We start from the raw sequence: 22,833 nt of genomic DNA, 5'->3' as shown, positions 1-22,833 counted from the left end.
TTCTTTTAGGACACTCACTCATTATTTTTTCAGTTATCTCTGGCCAAAAAGAAACCCTTCTTACTCTATGTCCTGGAAGGGTTGTATTGGTATTTATGGAGGGCGCCATCTGCTGGTTATAAGAGGTACCGGCTGTAGGAAGCGTACCTTTTACAGTTGTCAGACTTCACAAAATCTTGTTTTCTTTCCAACTCCACCTTAAACCTGGGGTAAAGTCCCAGAAGGAAAAGCAGCTTTTAATAAACATGGGAAAGTAGAGATTCTAGTAGTGACTTGATTTGATTTCTGTGACTCTGATAAACTTGTTGCCACATACTGGCTGTTGAAGGAAAATTATTATGAAAATGACAGATAGCTGTTTTTATTTCTTCCCAGATCACTTTACCAATGACTGTTGCTATATCACCCTTGTGGTTTAATCCAGTGGATGTTGTGTTCTCTTTTCCCATTCATTGAAAGGACCTTAATATTTTTATTGCAGTCTTTATTGCATCTTGTGAACATTTACCTACCTCTAGGGTAGAATGATGATTTCATTGATTTTTTTTTTTTTCCCTTTCTAGGATTGTTAGTATGATTTTTAAAATTACCGGTATGTTTGTTTTAATTACCATTTTCTTTGAACTTACTCAGTGGTTGTATAAACTCTTTAGTATTAGAATAGTTTGTGTTTCATTGTTCATTCTGTACACAAAACTGTAGGTATTTGTAACAACATGTATATAATGGTATTTGAAATTAATATATACGTATATGTGTGTGGTGTTTAAGTCCCTCAATTGTGCCCAACTCTTTGCAGCCCAATGGACTGTGTAGCCTGTCGGGCTCCTCTGTCCATGGGATTTTTCAAGCAAGAATACTGGAGTGGTTGCCGTGCCCTCCTCCAGGGGATCTTCCCAGCCCAGAGATTGAACCTGAATTGGCAGGCAGATTCTTTACTACTAACCACTCGGGAAGCCCATATACATATGTACTCTATAATACATTTATATACAGTGTATAAATGGACTATGACACAGGTCTGTTTTTATATAAATAATTTAAGGCACTACTTATTTTCAGTTCATTCGTTCTATCATAATATATACTATTGAAATTCAACACAAAATGAATGTCAAATAATTTCTTTGACACTATTTCAGAGGAGAAGCTGTGTGTCTATGTATCTTTTCCCTTTGACTTCCCATAACAGTTGAAAAACCTGTTTCTTTACTGTAACCTGCCTTTCTTCTTCTGCATTGCTCTCCTTCTCTCTCTCCTTTCCACCTTTTTTCTCTTACATTATTATTTGGTGTTTGTTCCTGTTGTTGTCTAGGAAGTACATAGAGATCAGTTTACCAAATCCAAGGGCCTGGGGTTATCTTTAAAGAGTGATGTGTATTTCCAAAGTCACTAACACTATATACCATCTCTCCATCTTCAAACATTTTTTTTTCTAGTTAAAAAGCAATATTTTTCTGTTTTTTGACCCTCTTCTGTTTTCTTTCCTGACCCCACCCCCCACATCAATACAGATATTTCTTAAGAATTTAGTCTCTGTATCTCAGCTCACCCTACACATTTTCTTTATTGATTCTGTAAGCCCCCAAAGCGTAAGCTATACGTGGTGCTAAAATGTTTTCTTTCATTGACTTTTCTCTAGAACTTCAGCTTAACATCTCTAGTTGCCTTGTATTCCACACTTAATTTTTCCGGAGCCCTGACTTCTCCCTGGTTTCCCTGCCCCTGTGAGGAGGAGGGCAGTCACTGGCCGTGTTCTGCCCCAGTGTATACTTGGTACGCAGAGAACTGCTGTCACACCAGCCAGGTTCTCAGTAGATAGTAAATGGTTGACTTTCTAGGAACAAAGGCTTTGAATCTTGTTACCATCTTCAAATTCTCTCAAGTAAGCATTCATAGTCTTTGCATCAGTTTTCTTACTTTCAGTCATTCCCTGCAGTCTGTTCCTTATTAGTTCTTATTGGAATTTTGTAGCAGTTTCCTGCTTTTATTGTATTTGATTTCTCTTCTGCCTAGTCTGTACTGCCTATTCAAGCCACTGTCTCTTAAAATAGTTCTGGTCATTGATTTAGCAAGTATTTCTTGAACATCTACTGTGTTCTAAGGATGCCTAAAATGATACATACTATTCTTGTTCCAAAGGACATCAACCCTGAATATTGATTGGAAGGACTGATGCTGAAGCCCCAATATTTTGGCCACCTGATGCAAAGAGCTGGCTCATTGGAAAAGACCCTGATGCTGGGAAAGATTGAAGGCAGGAGGAGAAGGGGGTGATAGAGGATGAGATGGTTGGATGGCATTACTGACTCAGTGGACGTGACTTTGAGCAAACTCCTGGAGATAGTGAAGGACAGGGAAGCCTGGCATGCTGCAGTTCATGGGGTCGCAAGGAGTCAGACATGACTTAGTGACTGAACAACAAATCCTTGTTTTAAGGAGCTTCTAGTCAAGTAGGGGAAACAGACATAAATGTATTAAATGTGATGTGATTAAATGCTAATTATGATATGTTCACAGTTTTCCAGCTGTAGGGGAAGAGCCAAGCTCGGCCTAAGGAGGTTGGGAGAAGTTTAAACATAATCTTGAGAATTCAAGGTACATGGAGTTTGCTTATAGAGAGGGGCCAGTAAATTTATCTTTGAGGAAACAGCTCATGTGTATACTCACAGAAGTATTTCAAACCTCTGCTCACAAAACCATTGCTTATGAAGCTGAAGTGCAAACTGAGAGACTTGCTTCTTTGTTGCTCTACTTTTCCTTCTTTGCTCCCTTTTACTTCCTTCCACTTTTTCCTTTAGTAGTGGTTTTAGACGAGTAACAAATTCTGAACTTTGTTCTCTGGGATTTATTCATATTCTTTTCTCTGTCCTTTTGTTCTGTATATTGTTAACACTTCACCCACATCTACTTTCAATTTCTTTAAATCTTACATTTTTCCAGGCTTGTTGTTTGTTATTTCTGTTGATTACTTTAGGATTTATTGTGATTTAATCGTCTAGGGGGAATGTCTTTTTCCTTTGTCATTTTGAGACCTATCTTAACTCATGTGGCCCTATAGCCACTCTAGAATGTCATGCAGATAATAGGTTCTTGATACAGTTTTGACTGTACAGATGGAACCATGTCTGCATTATTAAGCAGACATGTGTCTTATGATCACAATCGTGTCTGTTGTTAAGGGAGACGAACAGCTTTTGCTTCTGTTCAGGCACGGTAGAGAGACTTTGTTATATTCCAGGTTCTATGGAGAAGTGGGAATCCTATCACATTTATATTTACCTTCCTGTAGAATGGTTTATCCTAGGCATTCACTGAATATCTTCTTTGGTTGAAGGAACACAAACAGCTGTAGGTTTGATTCTTGGCTTTTCCTAACCCGAGGTTGTGAAGTTGTTTTCCTACATTATATTCTAAAAACTTTTCCAATTGCCTCAATATTTAGTTTATTAATCGACCTGAAATTCCTTTTGTGTATGGTGTGAGATATGGGTACAGTGCCATTTTTTTCCATATAGATAATGAAAATCTCAGAACGTAAAAAATTTAAACAACTTTATTGAGTTGTAATTTGTATATCATAAAATTAATAAAATTGACCTATTTCAAGTGTATAGTTGAGTAATTTTTAGTAAATATCCTGAGGTGAAACCCACCATAGTCCAATTTTAGAACATTTTTATCAGTCCAGTAAGATCCCTCATGCCGATTTATAATTAATCTGTCACTGAATTCTTTATAAGTTTTCATCTTGAGTTCTCAGCAGCATCTCTATTATAGTGTTAAACAAGTGATGATAGCAGGTATGTTTTTGTAGGTCCTGAAAATAGGTAAGACATTTTCAGAAGAGCATCAATAAGCATGATTTATGCTGTAGGGTATAGCATCTTACCTTTCTCAGATTCAGAAATCTTTCATATAATTCTTAGTTTGTTGAACTTTTTTCCTTATTTTCTTTTATAGTTGTGAATTGATCTTGAATTTTCTTCAAACATTGTCTCTTAATTTTTTTAGATTATCACATGATTTTTCTTTTTTATTCTGTTAATATGATGAATTCAACCTTGCATTTCTGGGATTAAACCCAGTTTTTTTTATCTGCAACTACATTTGGTTTCTTAAGTATTCCTTTTTTCTAGTATTTTATTTAAAAACTTTGTAAACAGAAAAGACCTGTCAGTGGTTCTTTTCCCTTTCTCTTACTTTTCTCATTGGGTGTTAGTATCATGGTTATGCTAGTTAGCTGGATAAAGTTGTTAGGTTGGTGAAGGAGTAACTTTGGTTTTGGACTGTGAATTTTAAATCACACAACTAGGCTCAAACACATCTTTATTAATCAAAATAGGAACCATTATAGTCAAGACATTTTTGCTAATGAAAAATAAGTTGGTTTATTCCTGTAGCATAAAAATCCGTACTTTGAAATTCCGTGAACTCTTGGAAAGCATTATCTTTTTGGGGTATTCTACTTTAAAGTATTATCTTTTGGGGGTATTCTACATTAAAGTATTCTACATTAATGTCAGGAAGAGTCTCTTGTTTGATGTTCTATCTTGACAGGAGTCTGTCTTCCTTTTCCCATAAGATCACCGAAACTGAACTCTAAATTTGTCAGGGTTGGCAGATGGGCTCAGGGTGTAAGTAGATATAATGTTCCATTTACTTCTCTGGATTCCTGAATTCTCTTAGATTTTGGCCCAAGTAATTTGTAATACTATAAAAAAATGCTGTGTGTGTATTTTATATATATGTATATATATAATTTTGTAGTATATATTATAAATATTATATATAATGTTTTATATATGTAGGTAAGTATATAATTAAATAAAATCATATTTTTTTTGTAGTTGAAGGATTAGTTCAAATAACCTAGCTTGTCACAAATGGAAATAAAAGTAAAAATAAAATTTTAAAAGTTGGAGAAATGTTCAGTAAAATGATTTTCATTAATTAAATAAATGAATTACTATAAATTAGGAAATAGAATGTTTTCATGTTTATTATGAATATTGTTAATGGTTTTTTTTTTTTGGTTTGCATCTAATAGTTTTCTTGTTTTAGGGGTAAAAATACTTCCATCATGGCTCATTCAAAGACAAGGACCAATGATGGAAAAATTACCTATCCTCCTGGTGTCAAGGAAATCTCAGATAAAATATCTAAAGAAGAGATGGTGAGACGGTTAAAGGTGAGTGGAATTAGGTTATGTCCTTTGGGCATCCATTTAGGATGAGCGGAGTTGGGGAGAGCACCTATGGAAATCATATAGGGCTGTACCTTGCTAAAGCACATCAGAGCAGAAGATATTTCATGACCAAAACTAGTTAGCTGTAATTAGGAGCTAAGAAAGTGGAATAGGTAAAGAATTGTAGAGTTTCCTTAGCTATTGTTAATTGGAGTATAGTTGGAACGGTGAAGCTTAGGATTTTTAGGGCCTCCTCTCCTGCTCTTGCTGAGTCGCTTCAGTCGTGTCTGACTCTGTGCGACCCCATAGACGGCAGCCCACCAGGCTCTACTTGGGTATAAAAGACAAATCCCCAATATGCTTATACTCCTTATTGTCTGTGGAAAGTTGTCTCCTCTCTCCAATATCTCATTTATATTATAAAAACAACCATTTTAATTTGATTTTTAATTCTTATTAAAATTTAAATTTATAAGATTTAATTCTTTCTACTGAGTACTAAGTCTCCATTTTACTTTCTTGTATTTTGAAATTAAGTTAAGGAGCTTTACTTTTAGCTCTTGGTTTCTGATGTGCAGCAGAGTCAAGATGGATGGCAAACTCCATTCATGAGGCAGTCACTGTACTGTTAAACTCTTCGTATTTGCTTGAATAATGTTTTGTCTTTGACCATCAGTGATGGTCTTCATGATTAAAATGGTTAGAAGAGCAGAGTGGCCAAGGAGATTATTAAGCTGATTAGTTCAGATGTTCTTTATTTTTAAGCATTTTTTCCCCTTCAGTGTTGTATCCACCTAGACATGTTGCCTGTTATTAATATTTGCCTATATTTCCAGTGTAGAAAGTTTGCCATAATTAATCACTGAAGGCTCAGGAGCTTTAAAGTACTACTTTATTGTTGCATGATTATTTTTATTAGAAGAAAAAAAAACCCTTGTACTATTATAAATTTCATATAAAATCTTAGTATTATAGCCTATGCATACAGTACTGGAATGACAGATATAAGGTGTTTATTATTCAAAGCAAAAGGCATCTTTGAGCAGATTAAGTTTACCAATATGTGGATCTTTTATCTAGTTGGGAGTTTGTGTATATTTTATTAGAAATGGTTAAGCTGCAAACTGTATCTGGTATTTTTCATTTCTGAGTATCTAGATTTTCTTGACTTATTAAATTTTTAGAGAAAAAGTATGTTTATTTCCTCAGATTTGTTTATATTTCAGCAATGGTATCATCCTTATTGTCTGCTAAGAAATGAATGTTAAACACAGAGATAGATTCCACTTATAAGCTATTAGCATTCAGTGTCTTTTATGGATGTTATTTTCTCAGACATCTTTTTTAATTTAAGGACTCATATATGAAGTGTTCATGAGTTTGTAACACCATTTGAGTTGTACAGAGTATTGAGGAATTCCTGTTATCTAACCCTTGATTATTTTGGTGGAATGATTGCCACAGTGTTCACATGCAGCGCTTGTAGTATCCTTTTATTATTTTGTAGACATTTATGCCCAGCAATAATCTGCTTAGTTTTCTTTTTTTTTCTTTCTAATTTACACTTCCCTCTGTTAAGTTTTATAAAATCGTGTTAATATATAAGATGTCATTGTTTATGTAATTCCTAGAGTTTCCTGTAATATTTTATTCAAAATATACTTTCTGTCTCTTGTGAAGAGATTCCAGGGGAAGAACGAGTTTCTTGCATGTAGCTTTCCCTTCCTCCCCACATAATACACCTAAGTCCATCAAAGCATATGTCTTAAAAGTAATAAAATTAAGAGGTTAGGAGAGTAGCCCTGGACATTGTACTCTTAAATTAATGTAGTGCCAGACTGAAGGATTAGTGTGTGCCTGGTTCTGGATTCTGGTGTAGTGGAACTGAGGGTCCGTCCTGTGAGGAGCAGTGTTAGCCACAGCTGCTGTGGGAACTCAGTGTGACACTGGGCAGCTCGTTACTCAGAAGTCTTACTCTGCAGCTGGGTGGAGATCCATGTTGCCATGTGTCTCAAGGACCCAGTCCAGTCCTACTTGTTGATTGGTGTCTGTAGCACCACCTAGTGGATGCCAGATGGTCACCTTTACGTTCTCCCTGATAAGTTCGGCAATTTTGTTAAGTCTCATGTGAAGTAGAAATAGTGCAGGCTGAGACTTGACTGTGACTGCTAATATTGAAATTAGAGAAAGCTCTTCATAGAATGCAGACTATGTAATTTTTCACGATTGTTGTTTCTGTCCCACTTCTTTTGTGTAAAGGTTTGCTTTCTTCTGCTCACTCCATACATGATGCTGTTGAGTCTTACTAATGAACTGTCCACCTCCTGTTCCCTTTTGCTGTAGTGCAGGAAGTACTTCATTGGATGCTACAGATAGATACTTTGAGAGGAAACATGAAAGTGTATTTATTGGAAGTTAACCTTTGTAATTAATACGGTTTTTATTTTCAGATGAATATATTTTTACATGGAGGATGTCACTTTTTTATTTCATTTTATTTTTATATAGATGGTTGTGAAAACTTTCATGGATATGGACCAGGACTCTGAAGAAGAAAAGGAGCTTTACTTAAATCTAGCTTTACATCTTGCTTCAGATTTTTTCCTCAAGCATCCTGATAAAGATGTTCGCTTACTGGTAGCCTGCTGCCTTGCTGATATTTTCAGGATTTATGCTCCTGAAGCTCCTTATACATCCCCTGATAAATTAAAGGCAAGTACTGATTCAAAGAACTGCCAAGATTGACTGATACTTTATCTTTCTAACTGAAATGGGTATTCAAGTATTTAGATTATTTGTTTGGAGACTTTGACATTAATTGCAGCAGTCTTTTGCTAAACTACTTTTGTTTTCTTTATTTTCTGTAGAATTTCCTCCCTCCCATTAGTACTTAATTTTATAAAACAAGTTCTGAAGATCAGAATAAGAAGTTGATTAATAAAGTATATTGTATACTTTCTTTTTTGGCCGCTCCATGTGGCTTGTGGGATCTTAGTCCCCTGACCAGGGATTGAACCTTGGCCGTGGTGGTGAAAGTGCCAAGTCTTAACCACTGGATTGCCAGGGAGTTTCCTATACTTTTTAAATTATGCCGTCATTAGTGCTATCACTTGGCGTACACTTCCTTTTCCTTTTAAAAAATTCATGTTGAAGACCATGTTCATTATTGAAAAGACAGTATCTAGTGTAAATGTGAATTTATAAGAATCCTAATTCATATAATGGAAGATGTTATGTGCATTGTTCTGAAGCAAATACAGTGGGCAAAATTTTAATGAAAGGTAGAAAACATACCTAGTACTTGATTATGGTAATTTTAAGTAAAGGCATGTCAATGAAATGATTTTTAAAAGATGGAAAAAGAAAGGGAATAACCTGGTTAATCCAATGGATAAAAAGAATGAAAATAAGTATAGCTGTGCAAAAAAATATCGAGTAAGGCAGGTTAGAAGAACATTAGAAAAACCAGCAATAATAAAAGATAACTGCAGAAACTGTGGGTTAGAAAATGAGTCCATGGGAAGATTACTGAGTATGAATTTAAAAAAAGACAATTTAGATTTATTTTATTTAACAAATACTTATGTTAGTTACCTGTCGGGAACTGGGTTTACCTTGGTGAAAAACAGCCCAGACTTGGTTCTATAGTCAGGGACTTGCATCTTAAAAACTGAAATGAGAAACCTGCTCATTTGATCAAGTCAGCCAGGATTCCAGTAAGGAATGCCTAAACTGCTGTGGGCATGTTTGTCTTACATATCTCACAGTGGGGGAAATAGGGAACGGTATTTGTCATTTAAAAGTAAACTGAATTATAAGATTTGAGAATGCTCGGAGACTTAAAGTAGATAATATGAGCTGGTCTGTGGAGTTATGTACCTGAATGAATTGTGAACCTCTGATTTGAGGTACTTAATTGTTTTAAGGAGTAGTTGTATTTAGTAGTTCAAACCATTTTTGAAGAATGTTCTTTTGATAGTATTTTTCTTGAAAAGCTACTCAATAGTCTGCATATTCTGTTTGTTCCCTTTTAAATAAGGTTTATCATTTTACTTATAAGGGACATTTTTTCTCTCTCTCTCTTTTGATTGATTAGCATGCCTCCTTTATAGAATGAGCTTTTATAATTTTAGCCTTTTCCACACTTTCCAAAAACATCATCTCCATACAAATTTGACTCAGAGTGATACTGAACCTATTTTACCCAGGTATAAAGGGGATGTGTAATAAAAAGTCAAAAGTAAGAGATGGAGATAGATTGATAAATTGTAGGGGAAAACAAGTGTTAATAATTATAATGACTGGGTAGGAAACCTGACAAGTTAACTTCTAAGGGTCTTTTTAAAATTTCTAAGTTTCTGCAGTCTCTTTTCTTTCCACTTGGTGATTTTGTTTTGCAGTTTTAAGTTTCCTAAACTATGTTCTTTCTATCCAATTACCATATATAATGCCATTCCACAAACCTGATCAAATCAGCTTTCGGTCATTTCAACGTGTTCGTTCTAATAACAGCGTAAGTTTTAGTTTACTTGGTTTTCAGGTCTATTATTTTTAACTTACTGTAAGATGTTTTTCTTTCTCTACTTTAAGATCATGGTAAATGATTTACTGTCTTCCTTTAAAGGGGGTTAAGATATTTGGTGTTTTTATGATAATGCACATTAAAAAAATTTCAGCCAAATGCAAGCTTTTTTTTCCTTTTTTTAAACTGGTTCTTTACAATTTTATCATGATAGATACTTTTGAGTGCTGAATTATCTTTAGGAATTTAGTGGATGTTTTCATAATCTAAACAATACTTTGTCCTTTTTTTTTAAGGATATATTTATGTTTATAACAAGGCAGTTGAAGGGACTAGAAGATACAAAGAGCCCACAATTCAATAGGTATTTTTATTTACTTGAGGTAAGCAGTATGTTATATTTTGAGGTGACATTTTAAAATGGTTTCTGTACATGTGTATTTTTACTAATTAAAATTTTACCCTTTTCACCTCTTAATTTTAGAACATTGCTTGGGTCAAGTCATATAACATATGTTTTGAGTTGGAAGACAGCAATGAAATTTTTACCCAGTTATACAGAACATTATTTTCAGTTATAAAGTAAGTTTACTAAGATTATAATCTTTTTTAAATATAAAGAATTTTTAGCTTATAGATGAATCTGCATAAACTTTTTTATGATAAATATCGGAAGGCTAATATTTGTAACTTAAGAATCATTAACATGATTTTTATAGATACGTTTTGAAAATGAATATAGCCAATTTTGTATTGTAGAGAATAATACAAGAGTGGCATTAGTTAATCTAACTGATACAAAAATATTTTTATTATATTATTTTTCTTTTGTTTAAATCACATATTACTGACCCCTTAATTCCTGTGAATCATTTAGTTCTCTGTGTATTCCTTATAATCATCTATTAGAATTAACTTCAACAAAGCAGTTTGATGTTCTGAATTTAAGGCCAAACTAAAGTTACATTTGATTTAATTACTTTTGATTGTGAGACTGATAAAAATTAACAAACATAATCTTGGAAATGTAGTTTAAAAAATATTTTAGATGCTACTATAAGATTTTGGAGAGAAGGAAGCTTTAAATGAATATATAGAATTATATTTAATTAATACCTTAATATCACTGTAAAATAAAGTGTGGTATTCCATGTTATGATTAAATCCTATAAATTTCAGGTATGCTTAAGTTTAAATGAAATATCAATTTTGAATTTCAGCAATGGCCACAATCAGAAAGTTCATATGCATATGGTGGATCTCATGAGTTCTATTATTTGTGAAGGTGATACAGTATCTCAAGAGCTTTTGGATACAGTTTTGGTAAATCTGGTACCTGCTCATAAGGTAAGTAGCAAAATATACTTGAATATGTATATCTAAAATATGTCAACAGTAGGGTCCAGAATTAACTTATGTTTAAAATGCAGTTTATCCTGCTTTATTCCTAGTTTTGGAGACTTTTATTGATTAATGTTAATGAACATTAATTGTATTTAGTAAAACATGACTGTGTGGATCACAATAAACTGTGGAAAATTCTGAAAGAGATGGGAATACCAGACTACCTGACCTACCTCTTGAGAAATCTGTATGCAGGTCAGGAAGCAACAGTTAGAACTGGACGTGAAACAACAGACTGGTTCCGAATAGAAAAAGGAGTATGTCAAGGCTGTATACTGTCACCCTGCTTATTAACTTATATGCAGAGTACATCATGAGAAACGCTGGGCTGGAGGAAGCACAAGCTGGAATCAAGATTGCCGGGAGAAATATCAATAACCTCAGATATGCAGATGACACCACCCTTATGGCAGAAAATGAAGAAGAACTAAAGAGCTCCTTGATGAAAGTGAAAGAGGAGAGTGAAAAAGTTGGTTTAAAGCTCAATATTCAGAAAACTAAGGTCATGGCATCTGGTCTCATCACTTCATGGGAAATAGATGGGGAAACAGTGGAAACAGTGGCTGACTTTATTTTTCTGGGCTCCAAAATCACTGCAGATGGTGATTGCAGCCATGAGATTAAAAGACGCTTACTCCTTGGAAGGAAAGTTATGACCAACCTAGACAGCATATTAAAAAGCAGAGACATTACCTTGCCAACAAAGGTCTGTCTCATCAAGGCTATGGTTTTTCCAGTGGTCATGTATGGATGTGAGAGTTGGATTATAAAGAAAGCTGAGCACCGAAGAAAGAATTAATGCTTTTGAACTGTGGTGTTGGAGAAGACTCTTGAGAGTCCCTTGGACTGCAAGGAGATCCAACCAGTCCATCCTAAAGGAGATCAGTCCTGGGTGTTCATTGGAAGGACTGATGTTGAGGCTGAAACTCCAATACTTGGGCCATCTGATGCGAAGAGCTGATTCATTGGAAAAGACCCTGATGCTGGGAAAGATAGAGGGCAGGAGGAGAAGGGGACGACAGAGAATGAGATGGTTGGATGGCATCCTCAACTCAATGGACATGGGTTTGGGTGGACTCCGGGAGTTGGTGATGGACAGAGAGGCCTGGCATGCTGAGGTTCATGGGGTCTCAAAGAGTCGGACACAACTGAGCAACTGAACTGAACTGAAAACATGAAACACTTATTAGTCATTAATTAAATGGAAAGAAGAGATAATAGATTTTGTACATGTGATAAAATATCTGTAATAACTCAGTTTTGTATAGGATTATGTTTCAAGGAGTATATTACTGGCTACTTAGAAATGGGTTCAATCCCTGGGTTGAGAAGATGCCTGGAGAAGGAAGTGGAAACTCACTGCAGTATTCTTGCCCAGAAATTTACAGAGGAGTCTGGCAGGCTATGATCCATGGAATCGCAAAGAGTTGGACATGACTGAGCGACTAATACTTTGATTTTCTTTTCTTTGATTCTCTAATATATGTTGGGAGATACATAAGCAATTAGTACCTTGGGTAAAAGATAGTGGTAGTATAGATTGAAAGAAGGGGTGAAATGCAAAGAGAAGTCTTTACTAATTTGGAAAAAGGGAAATGTTGATGGCAATACTGTTTCTTGCGTGGGTAATGTTAATCAAGTTGTGTGTGTTTATGTGTTTGTGTGTTTTGTTCTTTGAAAGTGACTGACACTCTAGTGAGCAGTTGGAAATGTGGTTCTGTGATTCACCAGTATAAAGGTCTCTGCAAAGTTAAGACCTTTCTGACAAAATATAATTTAAATTTATAGCTATACAGCTTTCTCAGAAATATTGCCAGTGAAAAATGACCTCATAATCAAAAATTTCCAAACTTTTAAAATAGTCCCTCAATACTGAAAAATCAGGCACTAACTAAAAATTCAAATTATATATTTATGAGCTAAAAATGATAAATACCTTTAACAGAATTAAATATAACAGTTTTATGTCTTAATGCCTGTGAGTGTAAGAGTTAAAAAACGTGATAGCTAGGCATATGAATGGAGAAGGTGTAAGGTTAGGGGAAAGAAAGGTATAAATTAAAAATGGTCATTGAAATAAAAATCTTTATTGGATTGTAACAGCCATTTAGAGAACTAGGATATAGATCTGAGGAAATTATACAAATACAGTGAGATAAGGAAAAGAAAAGATTCTAACACGTGAAAGAGAGACTGGAAAGGTCCAGTATATCTAAAAGTGATTTAGAGCACCAAATAAGAATGGAAAAAGAAACGATATGCAAGTATATATTTGCTTAACATTTTCTAGAATTGATGAGAAGCGTAAATTTATGAGTGAGGTAACAAAAGTGTCATAAACAGAATATAAACAAAACGCAGTGCAGACACATCCTGGAGAAATTGTAGAATGCTGAAATAGAAATAATGTATTCATACCAAACATCCAGAGGGGAAAAGCACAGCCCTTACAAAGAATAAACCTTAAAGTGATGTCTGACTTCTCAGTGGCAAGGACAGATGCCAGAAGATAATGGACCTGTATTTCACAAAGTGCTAAGATAAAATAACTATACAGACACAGTTGCTATCCAGTTTGAGTGAACTTAAGACATTAAATATACAACTTGTCAATATACCCTTCCTGAAAGAACTACTACTCTTCAAATACTTTAGAATAATGGAAATTGAAACTTGAAAGAAGTGAAATGTAAGTAGTAGTGGTGAACAACAAAATGCTCCAAGTAAGAACTGATATAAAGCAAAAACAGTAGTAGTAAAAATTGTACTTATTTATTAAAGGGATATTAACAAAATGGTCCTAAACCACTGGATAAAAATAACATGTAAGATTGAATGACTTAATGGAGTCGGTGAGTGATATGATCCTGGTGATGATCAGGACAATACAGCAGTAAAAAATTTACTTTGAACATTAAATGAAGTACTTTTGTTAAAATTTTAAGGATTACAATGCAGGGAAGAATTAAAATAAATGTAAATGGACCAAATTTATTACTTCAGGTTGTCAGATTAAATTAAAAATAATCCACCTGGTCGTTGTTAATAAGAGATAACAGCAAAAATAATTTCACCAAAGGTGACACTAAAACGATGGGAAAAGTATTTGCCAAGCGCATATTGACTGAAGGGAAATTGAAGTAGCTTGTATTGATTTTAGGTAGTATAGTCTTCACTGGGTAGAGAAGGGATTTATACAGTGATAAACTACAGTGCTAAAATGATATCTAACTTGCAATTACATAGGCTAAAAATATTAGTATATAAAGCATATATTGAAAAAATTATAAGGACAAACTCACAATTTGGTGGGCCATTTTAAAAACTTCCCAGTAATTATAAATTTAATAGACCAGTGGTTCTTGAGGATTTTAAACCACAAAGCTAACAATGCTGTAGCACTCATAATTAATCTGTCAAAAGAATAAACCATAATGGAAATTACTAGCTATTTAGAAATGATAATTAAAATGGTAACATATTGAATCGTCTGGGATTCAAGTTAAATATTTTTAATACAACTTTATGGTTTTGTCCAGCTCAAGAAGTTATAAAAATATTATTAGAATGTACAGGTGGTAGAAGAAAGTAAACAATGAAGAATGGAAATTAATCAAATGGAAAACAGTGACATTTCAGAAAAACCTAAAATTGGTAATTTAGGTCAAATCACGTCAGATCAGAAAAAGGGAGATGGTATCAATAAACAGTTTTAGAATGAAATGAAGAACAGCAAACATTAAAAAGATCAAAAACAATTCCATGAACATTATTTTATGCTAACATTTGGAATTGGTCAAATTTCTAGAAAATATAACTTGCCAATTTTTTCTCAAGAGAGAAAATTTTGAATAACCTTTAACCAGTAAAAATTTTAATTGATTTTATTTATTAAAAAAATTTTTTTTTAATTGGTTTTAGAAACTATATCCATAAAACTGGCAAAGGCCTTCCTCCCAAACAGCCATGACAATAATGATAGCAACAGCCGCAGAACTCAAACCGAGCATAAAAGAACTTAAAACTCATCACCAGCTGATTTCTATTAATCATTTAAGTGCCATGTAATCCTGATATTTAGAAAGCTTTTTCAGATTATAAAAAGGAAAACATGTTCTACAATTCACATTATGAACAGACTATAATCTTCATAGGGAAACTAGACAAATCCAAGTGCAAGAAAGGAGGATGATTTAATTTAAAGTAAAATGGCAACCCACTCCAGTATTCTTGCCTGGAGAATCCCAGGGACAGAGGAGCCTGGTGGGCTGCCGTCTGTCGGGTCGCACAGAGTCGGACACGACTGAAACGACTTAGCAGCAGCAGCATACTCATGTAAATCCAGTATGAAATAACAATGGATAGTATCCAGAATGATACAAAGATGGTTAACAGTAGGCTAAGATATTTGTGGAAATTAACAGAGCAAAGAAAAAAAATATCAGTAGACCTATAAAGAAAACTATTTGCTAAAGTTTAGTATAACTTATAAAGAATATTAGCATATTTGAAATAGTAATTTCTTTAACCTTATAAGATTGTGCATGGTGCTGCACTTAATGGTGAAATGATGAGGCATTCTCTTTGATGTTAGGGATATTGTAAGGATGTCAACTTCTACTCAGGAAAGAGACAAGTGTGCTGTTTCTAATCAACATTAACTGGAGGTCTTAAGTTAGTGCAATAAAACAATACAAACAAAAGATAAAAGAAGAAACAAAACTGAAATTAATTGCAGATGTTCTGACTGCTTGTACAGAAAAAACAATGTACGAATTAATTTGTAGAACAAGTAAGAAAATTCTGCAGTTGCTAGGTATAAGATCAATATATAAAAATCTGTTAGTGTAATTTGGAAAAAAATTTTATTTGTAGCTTTTAACAAAAATTTGAGCTACTTAGAAATTTAATAACTGTACGTGACCTTAGTGTCAAAAATTATTGCAGTTGATGAAAAAGTACATGTTGCATGATTTGTTACATTTATGTGATGGGAAACTCAGTATCATCATAATGTCATCCCTCTTCATACTAATAGATAACCTAGTCAAAATAGAGACTGTGAATGTGTGTGTATATGAGCATGTGTGTTTAGTTGGACAAATCGGTTTTTGAAAAAGAGTAAGAAAGTGGGGACTTACCTTAACCTGATGTTAAGACATTGCTTCCATATGTCTCTTTGACTGTAAAATCGGGCAATAATAGTAATAGACCAAGGGACATATGGAAGTAATGGAGACCTTACAAATAGATATATAGTTATATAGAAACTTGAGAGTGTGGATATTACAGGGAAGTCTCTGGAGGGAATAATGGACTTGAATGTCCATGTGGAAAATAATGCAAGATTCTTATTTCACACCATGCATAAAAATAAAGTACAGGCAGAATACAGATCTAAATATGAAAAGCCAGTGTTTAAAGTTTTATTCAAAAATATAAAACAACAAGTTAACATCAGTGTAGAAAGAATTTTAAAAATGTAGAGAGAACACAAGCCAAGTAGTAGAGAAAGCACAAGCCAAATAGGAAAAGATTGATATATCTGGTTATATTAAAGTTAAAGCTTCTATGACCTAAGACACCATAAGCATTGTAAAAATTTAACTATAAGATACATTGTGCATATAATTGACAGATACTTAGTGGATAGAATTTATAGAGAAACTTCACAAATAAGAAGAAGGCAAAACAGCTCATTTGAAAAATGGCAAAGGTAGTATTTATAGAAAATTACTTCTTATATGTGCAAGGAGCCATGTACAAGACAATTTAATGTCTATGAATAGGAGAATGAGTAAATAAGCTGTAGTAGGCTATATGGGCTTCCCTGGTGGTTCAGACGGTAAAGAATCCACCTGCAATGCAGGAGACCCAGATTCAATCCCTGGGTCAAGAAGATCCCCTGGAGAAGGAAATGGCAACCCACTACAGTATTCTTGCCTTGGAATCCAGTGGACAGAGGACCCTGGCGGGCTGCAGTCCATGATGTTTCAAAGAGTCAAACATGGCTTAGCGACTAAGCATGCACATATTATGTATTAAAATACTAAACAGGGATCTTAAGTTCTACTAGATTACTTAGTCTTCAGAGAAAAGTGTCTTTGCTGTGCTGTCTCCCTTTTATTCAAATTGAATTTTAGAGTTTTCTCATTCATTTATTTACTTAAGAGTAGCTTTTTGAATACAGGTAACATTTCCTTTTTCATATTTAGTGGTGTATAATATAGGTACTTTTTTTCCCCTCCCCCCTCAGAATTTAAACAAGCAAGCATATGATTTGGCAAAGGCTTTACTGAAGAGGACAGCTCAAGCTATTGAACCATATATTACGAATGTAAGTCTTCCTTGTCCAATTGGTTGTCAGAAAGATTAGCCAAAATTTTAAAGACTGCTCGAAGCAGAATTTTGGCAAGTAGTACATACTTTAAGATTTTTATTGTTTTAATCATTAAGTGTATTTTCTTTCTCCTTCTTATTTAAAATTATTATTGGTTAATATTTTCTTGATTACCTCTATCTTTTGTTCATTTCCTTCTTTCAAATTGCGTAGTAACTAAAACCATTTTTATTTTGGTTAGCAAACTATACTGTTTTTATTGTTGGAAATTGAGTTAAATGTAATTAGATAAATCATATGGAACTTTTCATTATTCAGAGAAGTTGCTTACAGCTTTTTGGAAATTAAATTGATTTGTACAAGAAGAAGATATGAACTAATATCAAGACATAAAAATTGAAGGCAAGTATGAATGACAGCAATTTGGTGAAAGTTGCCTATCTTACTCTCCTTGGGATAGATTCCATATAAATCTACCTTTTCTGAGAACGGGAAAGAATTGCAGTGAAAAAGCCCTTTCATTATCATCTCAGGTCTACTTATTTAAGATTGACCATCTTCTCTTTGTTTTCAGGAGAAATGTATTCTGTCTGCTAGGTTCACTGATAGAAGCTTGTTGAGGTTTTATTTTACCCTCACAGTTGTGGTGAGCTGCACAACTCTGGGTGGCACCATTCACATTGTATTCCATGTGAATTTGTTCCATCCAGTGGAACAAATCCAGAACACAGTCTTGATGCTGGCCTCTGGAATTGTGTAGCAGGTCTGTCTCCACCCTGCTTTCCACTTTTATCCACATCTGAAAATGTAAAGGATGTAAATCTGTCATCTTGAAAAAATTTAAGAAGGAAAGCCTTTTGTAATTATGTATTTAATTTTCCAGAAGTTTATTGAAGGAGATTTTTTCTTGAAGTATACAAAATTTAATTTGGTATATAAAAATGTATCATGGAAATGGAACAATACCTTGGTAAATTCCAGTCTTTGTTGCTGGCTTATTTCTTAAGTAATTATAAGCATGTGATGATTTGGAAAAATGTATTTGATTTATAAAGAAACTGTTTTGGAGAGTGAACTTTCAGAAACTGGAGACTTGAATTATGTAATCTGCTTAAAAGCTCCAATTAGATTTCCAGGGAATTCTAAATATTGATTTCTGCAAGTTTTGTGAGTGTTGTGTATTGGCTGGAGTAAATTGCGTAGATTGAGTGGATTGAGTTCTTTTTGTATGACATGATGGCACTTGAAATCTGTAGAGCCACATTTAAACATTCTGTTATTTAGTACCCCTTCCCTTTTCCTTTGCTTCAAGTGCCTGTGAGTGATTGTCTCCATGGATATTAGGTATACTAGGTGAGCTCCTCCTGGTGGTCATTTATTTAAGCTGATACTGCCAAGCCAGTTTTTTTAGGGGAACACTTACTTTTTCTGATGCCTTTTTCTGGTACAAAAATAAGAAAATAACACTGTACTATGTTGGTATGCTTTGTAGGATTGGGAAAATAAATGTTTGATTGGGTAATAAAAGAAAGATTTGGAATAGAATGAGGTGATTAGGTTCATTATACTGTTCTCTCAACATCTGTGTATGTCTGAAAATATTTATGATAAAAGCTAAAAGAAAGATAAAAACACTTCTAGTAATCCCGTATATATCAAGGTAAAAACATTTCCCTGTCACTTACACCTTATGTTTCCTGCTCTTAGTTCTTGCTACAGATATAGACAGCCACTCCATACTCTATTATGTCTTAATCAGAAGCTGGGGATGGGGACAGGAGATACAGGATGAGTAGAATGGTCTGAGCACACCTTCAGTTACATATTTATTCCAAGTATTCTGTCATCATTTTCTTCTCTCCCTGTTGTCCTTTTTTTCTTGTTCCCCTGCTTTATTTGATAGTTAGCTAAAAAGTCATTAAAAATTGCTTTTTTTTCCTTCTCCTGTTCTCCCTTCTAAATCTACTTAACTTTTCTACTGCAAATCTATACAGTTACATGTAAAATACTTTCTGGTGAGTTTAATTGTCTTGTGGGGTTTTAGTACAGTGTAAAACTCATTCACTCTTTTTGGATTTGTACATGTAAAGCCATTATTCATTTATCTTCCTAGTAGAAAACTAACAAGCAAAAATAGAGGTAGGCTATCAAGGTAATATAACCCCGCTTCTATCTCTTTTTTACTTGAGTATTTTTTCACTCTCATGCATGTAGACACATTCAAGTTTGTTTTTTATAGATAGTGATGTTTTTATATGTAGAACTTAAGAAGTCATGTTGGACGAGTTATTTTTTTAAAATAGAATTTGTAATTTGACAACTCACAAAACTAAAAAGTACATATATGTATTAAAAAGGTACAACAGTATCAAAAACACAAAGTACATAGTGACAATTCAACAAATTCCCTATATGGATCACTTCTTGGTAATGTTATTTTTTTACCAGATCTTTTTAATCACAGCTTTTAGGGGATGACACAAAATTATTTTGTTGCTTTGAAAAAATGTGTTGTTTATCTTGATATAGTTAAAATTTGGTTAAATTGCTTAATCTCACTTAGTGTCAGTTATTTTGTAACTAAAGTTGATCATCTAAATTTAAGGTAGAATTTCTTACCAGGGTTTAACTTATTCCTCCTACTTGTTTCATCAGGAGGCAGTTGTTATTTAATGTTATGTGAAAATTAGCATTTGTAATGGAAGGACTCATGTTTTTTAGAGGGAGATACTTTACCCAAATCTGTATTTGCTGCTTCCTCTGAAGTGTACACCTTCAGGAAGTTGTTTTACTTATAATTGTATCATGGTACCTGTTATACATCATTCTTTAAACTGAATAGATTTTGTATACTTCTGTGTCAGGCACTGTACTAGGCTCTTGTTATACAGTGAAGACTGATTTGGAGATATGTGGAGATTTTAAGTGTCAAATAAATGTTTTTGATGAAATTTGTAAGGAGTTAAACCAGGCAGTGTTTTTTCCCCCCTTCCATTTTCAAATGAGCTTTTCCAGACTGATAGAAGTTTTCTCCAAACTGATGATTTGAGCACCAAGGTGGCCAGATTGGAAAGAATTATGTTTTGTTAAGGAAAGCTAGATTTATTTTTAAACAGGAGAAAGTTTTTGAATGGCAAAAAAAAGCCATTGTATCTTCAACTTGAATGAGAATTTAACCTTTGATGTCTTGAAATTCTTTTCACACAAAATTGATGAACATTACAGACAAACAACTTATTTTTAAAACCAGTAAATAATAGTAGAATAGAATTTTTTATTTTCTTCCCTCATGGTTAGGTAGTTTGTACAGGTTCATAAGTCCAAAAAACTTCATTTAAAAACAACCCAAGAACTAAAGGCCAGCAGAGAAGACGTTGAAATGTGAAATCCTTGACTGTACTTTCCAGATAGAAAACCTAATTAAGCCAAGTTGTATGTTAATTGTCACAGAAAGAAGAGATCAGAGCAGCTTGTATGATGTAGAGAATCCTTAATGCCATTTTCAAGGAGATACTATGTAGGATATTCTGTGGGTTAATTTTTTCACATATTTGGAAGACTTTAAATAGATAGGAACTTGATCATTACGCCGTGTATTTTTTACCATTTTCAGTAGTAATGTGATAAATGTTTTGAGTGTAGAAGCTTGTGCTGGCTGCTTATAGAAGAAAATCACATTTGATTTTCTTTTGTTTGTGTGTGCTTTTAATTGGAGTTTAAGTAGTGCTGTAAACCTTTGTGTGTGTGTGTATGTATATACACATTGTTTATCAGAATATAAAAGAAGATAGAAAGTATTAGATGTTGTTTTGCATTGTAAATATACAATTACATATTTTAAAAGTGGCGTTGGCTCCTACTGTGAAGGTGAAGGCTTTGTCTTCCGTGCTGTTCTCTCCCATACTGCTGTGGTGAACAAAATGTGACCCCTTGCCCTTAAGAAATTTATCTAGTAGAGAAACTAAGACATGTATACAAACAACTGTGATACAGAGTAAAATATGGTAAGTACCATAATGGGGAATAAAATGTGTTTGGTAGGTAGGCTGTTTATTGATATGTTAATTGATAAATCAATAGAAATTTCTTGTCTTTTACTATGTATCAGGCGAATTCCATGTTTTATCTTTTTTGGTAACCTCTGGTGCTTTCCTACCTTCTATTAGAAAACATTTTGATATGCCTGTTTTGACTTTGTATAGCATATTAATGAATTTAATGAAATAAAAAAATTTCAGAAAACTCACTTTATCTATGGTACTTCTATTAATGATACATTTTTTTTCTCAAAAGTTTTTTAATCAGGTTCTGATGCTTGGGAAAACATCTATCAGCGATTTATCAGAGCATGTCTTTGACTTAATTTTGGAGCTCTATAATATTGATAGTCATTTGCTGCTCTCAGTTTTACCCCAGCTTGAATTTAAATTGAAGGTAACTATTCTAAAAACATGGTTTTATCAACTAGAGTAGCAAAAACCATTATTTGTGGCTTTTTAATCCTTATAGTGCTTTTAACTGAATGTTTTTAAGTGTGATGGTGTATTACTGTTACTTATTTACATGTTTGTGCCTTGCCTGTTTGTGTATTGCTGGTGACTGGCATGGTGCCTAGCAGATTGAATCTGCTTATAATTAATGATTAGCAGGATGAATGTTTTCCAGGTGATGTTTTCTGGGTTGTGACTAACTTTTGAGGTCATAGCTACACATCAAACTTTCGTTTCTAAGGCATAGTTTATAGTGGTTTCCCAGACCCTTTGATTGTGCCATAAAAATGGTTTAGAGGCTGTTATCCACATAGGGTGAAATATTTTCGCTTTATGAGTGTTATCTTTGCTTGCTTAGCCTGTATCGAAAGCGCTTTTGTTTTTCAGATCATTTTCTAGAATCTATTAGTAATGCCCTTATTACCTTGGCATTAAATTATGCCGTCAAATTGAGTTTCATTTGCAGGTTTGGGGCATATTTTTCTTTTTCAGATTGCTACATAAAGATTAAATAAATCTGGTTATAATTAATACTCTTTGATGAACCGCACTGTACCACCCAGAAAAGTTGTTAAATGATTTATGTGTTGTGTTTCTTGTTTCTAAAACTTTGAATTTGTCTCTTTGAAAGCTACAAAATAATCTGTGTTGATAGTGTAATTACCCCCAAAATGCAGTGAATAATTATTCTCATTTTATTCTGGGTATCGTTTTGATGTATTTGCCAGCTGAGCCATTTGATTCACTGGCCTTCCTCTGCCCGCTCTTTTCATGTCACTAACAGTTTTGATGAGGCAGAAGGCAGTCATACCTTTAATTATTTGTTGGCTTGATTTCATCTAATAAAAATATTAAATACTATAAGAAATATAAGAATAAGAAATTAGCA

General features: G+C 33.7%; 1 protein-coding gene across 6 annotated transcripts in view; it reads left to right on the top strand.

Annotated features, from left to right (window-relative positions):
• The window catches only part of PDS5B (PDS5 cohesin associated factor B), a 172,911-nt gene that overhangs the window by 51,175 nt on the left and 98,903 nt on the right, over positions 1-22,833 (top strand). For all 6 annotated transcript variants that reach the window (XM_043892501.1, XM_043892503.1, XM_043892502.1 and 3 more), the window contains exons 2-8: positions 5,065-5,191; positions 7,697-7,900; positions 10,007-10,093; positions 10,195-10,292; positions 10,931-11,057; positions 17,371-17,451; positions 21,748-21,888. In XM_043892501.1, coding sequence (XP_043748436.1) covers positions 5,084-5,191; positions 7,697-7,900; positions 10,007-10,093; positions 10,195-10,292; positions 10,931-11,057; positions 17,371-17,451; positions 21,748-21,888 — 846 coding nt within the window. In that variant the 5' untranslated portion in view covers positions 5,065-5,083. The remainder of the gene's footprint in view (positions 1-5,064; positions 5,192-7,696; positions 7,901-10,006; positions 10,094-10,194; positions 10,293-10,930; positions 11,058-17,370; positions 17,452-21,747; positions 21,889-22,833) is intronic.

This window comes from Cervus elaphus, chromosome 30 (assembly GCF_910594005.1).
Source record: "Cervus elaphus chromosome 30, mCerEla1.1, whole genome shotgun sequence".
Classification (NCBI taxonomy): domain Eukaryota; kingdom Metazoa; phylum Chordata; class Mammalia; order Artiodactyla; family Cervidae; genus Cervus; species Cervus elaphus.
This window is presented reverse-complemented; position numbering and strand designations above follow the sequence as displayed.